This window comes from Cupressus sempervirens, chromosome 8 (assembly GCF_028749045.1).
Source record: "Cupressus sempervirens isolate cs-2001-9-10 chromosome 8, ASM2874904v1, whole genome shotgun sequence".
Lineage (NCBI taxonomy): Eukaryota > Viridiplantae > Streptophyta > Pinopsida > Cupressales > Cupressaceae > Cupressus > Cupressus sempervirens.
In genome coordinates, this window is record NC_143125.1 from 453,971,086 (window position 1) to 453,974,854 (window position 3,769).

The following is a 3,769-nucleotide window of genomic DNA, read 5'->3' on the forward strand; positions in this document are numbered from 1 at the left end:
TAAAGCATTTTACTTTTTAGATCTACCTACATTTGAATATCCCTTTGTAGCCTAATGTTTTACATTCACACACACACAATTCTCTCCTAAAATTAGTGTATTAAATTGAGAATATCTTAACAAATCTAACCCTTGATTGCTGCATGCTTCCCCAACTTGATTGTTAAAAACCAGAGTTCTAACATTGTATTAGAGCGAACATTAGGAAGCTCCATGGAAATAAATAAAACCTCCCTCTATTAGCATCCAAAAATGGGTTTTTGTTGTTAAGTGTCCCTTTAGGGCCCGTTTGGTTCGTGGAAGATGATGAGAATTGATTTTTTTATCATCCAAATTTGAAAATTTTCGCGTTAGTTTCAAAATTGACAAAATGGAATTAGAATACCAAACTTCTAATTTTCTCTCAAAATTAGGTTATTAGACTTCCCACTAGCAACTTAGAATAAAAAATCAAAGCATGGTTACACTTTTTGAGGAGAGTAAAAACAATAGATTGGACTATTTTTTAGAGTTTGCCTCAACTCCAAGCTTGTACATAAAAATGTGTTTTCCCACTCATCATCCGAGTGAAATAAATGACTCAAATAAAATCTCAAAAACAAGAATGAAGATGAAGATTTGCAAAACTAGGTAAATCGAGTAGAAATCTCCACTCCTACAATTTGAGAAACCAAGCACTTCATAGACTTCTTTCATATGCACCATATAGACTTTGTCCCACCGAAGAGAGGTGTTATGAAGATTCGTAAATGTGCATAACGAAGGAAGGTAATTACAATAAAATAAAATAAACACGACTCTTACTTCTGAAAATTGTTGATCGAAGAAAAATCGACATTAGGGCTTGGTTCCCATGCTGTTAGCAGGGGCAGTATTACTGTTGTTAAGCTCAGTGAACTTGTGATAATGTATATTTTTAAATCTCTGCAACTCCTAAGGCAACCGCTTAGAGCAAGCCTTCGCAACATCTCCGCCAAGCCGGTAAGTTTGTGGCTCACTCCTCTTTCGTGATTTAGGGTTTTAGTATTCTGTTAATACCCAAATACATTGCAGGCTGTGAATCCCAAATTTCGTCCATTAGCAGATGATTCGCTAACCAGTGTAATTTTGGAGCTCGTATGGCGGGCTACTGCCTGCAATCAACGGAAAAAGGGTGCTAATGAAGGTATTGACAGAGGCTTTATTTTCTAATTGTTTACATTGAGTGAATGTTTCGTGTTTTCCCTTCAATTATTTTTGCGAAAACTAAACGAGTTTAGGTTTGTGCAGCAAAGAAGACATTATATTTTCGAACATCAGAGTTTATAGTTATGGCGGCCGATATAGATCCTCCTACCATTCTTGATCCTTTGATCTCATTGGCCAAAGAGAAGGTATTAAATATTTATGTCCTTGTACTATTTTGAATTCCGACATAAACTCTGCTTCTTAAGGTATCATTTGGGCATTGCAAAGGTTAACTCTGCGCGGGATGCAAGACCTCAATTATTCCTTAATTATTGAAAATCATTCCTTCAGTCGTCTCTCATGCGTTTTAATGGATTACTGGCAATCTTTACATCATGTTGATGTGCATAGGTGAAATTATGGAATCGAGACCAATAAAATGAACACGGTGGGATTGAAACTAATGAATTTTTTTTTGACATGGCGCAAAACCCTTTCAACCGCGAGGTTTTCCCGTGGTCAAATCTAATGTCTTGCTACCCAATTTCTAATTTTGATGAATTTTAGGAGAATAAATCTTTATAACTTAGCGGAAACCTCAAACTTTTCGACTCATGCTGACGACGAGTTTTGAACCATTTGGTGATTCTTCTATATATTTGTTTAAATGGTTCCTTCGTGCAATTTCAATGGATGCCTGAAGTTTTCTTATTATTCAATATTCACTAGTTTGGAAATTTACCGTTGCAGAAAGTACCTTACGTGTTTGTGCCTTCAAAAGTTGAATTGGGCGGTGCTTGTAAAGTGAATGGAGCTGTTGCAGCATGTTCTATCTTAACCTGTGAGAAGAGTTTCATCGAGGGAGATGTACTAATGGTTAAGGTCTGTACCAGGAAGTATCTTTTTTTATATTCAAGTTCTTGGAGGGTGTGTTCTAAAACATGTTTTTTTTTTGTGTTTTTCTTACACATTCTCAGGAGGCCATAAAAGAGCTGTCAATTTGAGGTTACGGGAGTATACATTTGTCTTTTTAAAGGCCCATATTAATTTTGGGTTTAGGGTTTATGTATCCTGCAACTGGGCCTGTGGTCTTCTGAGTCTTACCATTGCGGCCTGATTATCATTCTTGAAAGAAAAAGTAATACTTTTGTAATCTTTAATGATAGAATGTCACATTCAATAGATGTCTGAATCAATTTTTCCCAAAGTGAACTATTATTCTTTCATTATTTTTTTCAAAAAATTCAACAGTTGCACTCTTATGATGGAAGATTAACATGCACGGTCCATCTTGACATTTAGTTATATGAATGCCATGAATACAGGATGAAAATGTGGAGTTCATAGTTATAAGTAGCTATGCAGTTCTATGATAGGACATGGTCTATGGTGATTGTATTCATCTCTTATGTTGGTGATCTTCATTTTCACCTCTCTTTTAACCTAATTTTAGATGAAATTGAAGTTTTGAATAAGGACGATGCTTCTGACAGGTTTTGGCTTTTTGAAAGGCATGCAGCTTGCGTAAAATCTGTATATGAATTCTTTTTGCAGCTTTGTACAAGCCAAAGCTAAAAGTGTTTATGTTTAGACAATGTATGAGATGTGTGCCTAAGTCACAGGATTGCATCACTTGTTTGGAAGACTTGAAATTTCATTGTTAAGTCTCGTGCTTGTCTAAAAGCCTAGAAGGTGGGTTATAAATCTGATTTCGGTCTTGTGAGTGAATTTTTTTTGCAGCTTTCTACAAGCAAAAGTTAAAAGTGTGAATATTGAGACAATGTGAGGTGTGTGCCTAAGTTAGAGGATCGGAGATTGCATTGCTTGTTTGGAAGATTCAAAGTTTCATTGTTCATGTCAAGTTTTTCAAATTATAGATCTTATAACCACATAAAAGTCTAGAAGGTGGGTTATAAATCTGGTTTTGGATCTCAGGCATGAAGAGTTGGATAGTTTAGGTGGATGATGAGGGATAGCTGACTACCAGGCATTTGTCTTTTGTTTAGATAATCCTCTTATATCACGATAAAGGTGGTTTTTCTCTTTTTATGTAGTCTTCTCAACTAGCCTGCTTAAATGTTTTCCCAAATTTTTAATGCAAGTGTTTTAAAAGCCATCTACCCAACTTGACCAATGTGAACATGTGTTCGGTTATTTTAAGTGGACTTGACCAATGCAAGAACGTTTTAGTTATTAACTGGGTTGTTGATGCATCCATTTCTCATTATTATGTTGACACTGTCCAAAATTCTTCTTTTGCATGCACGTGACATTTTGTTTACCTTAATTTTTTAGTACGTGGCCTTGTTCTTGACATTGTATCCACATAATGGATCGATCTTAATCAATTTGCTTGGGTCTGAGATCCAATCTTATCAGCACTGGTTGACTGCACAGTCTTGATTGTTTGCAACTCATGAAGCATTTCTAAAACAATTAAACCTTTGCTGGGAAACCAGTGAGGTAACAAGGCCATCTATGCATATGAATGTGACATGGTTTTGCTTTTGACATACCTTTATTATGTTAAATGCTCTCGCAGGTTGTTGTACTTGGTTCCTCTTTCCATCAGATTTTTGTGGTTCAGTGGTTATATTTCATT

At 35.7% G+C, this 3,769-nt stretch overlaps 1 protein-coding gene across 1 annotated transcript; it reads left to right on the forward strand.

Moving 5' to 3' along the window:
• Positions 1–688: 688 nt before the first annotated feature.
• Positions 689–2,520, forward strand: LOC149543180 (13 kDa ribonucleoprotein-associated protein-like). The gene is made up of 5 exons (XM_089798065.1): positions 689–981; positions 1,054–1,165; positions 1,270–1,373; positions 1,918–2,049; positions 2,145–2,520. Exons 1-5 carry the CDS (start codon positions 907–909, stop codon positions 2,169–2,171), a joined length of 450 nt encoding a protein of 149 aa, XP_089654191.1. The 5' UTR covers positions 689–906; the 3' UTR covers positions 2,172–2,520.
• The last annotated feature ends 1,249 nt before the right edge of the window (positions 2,521–3,769 follow it).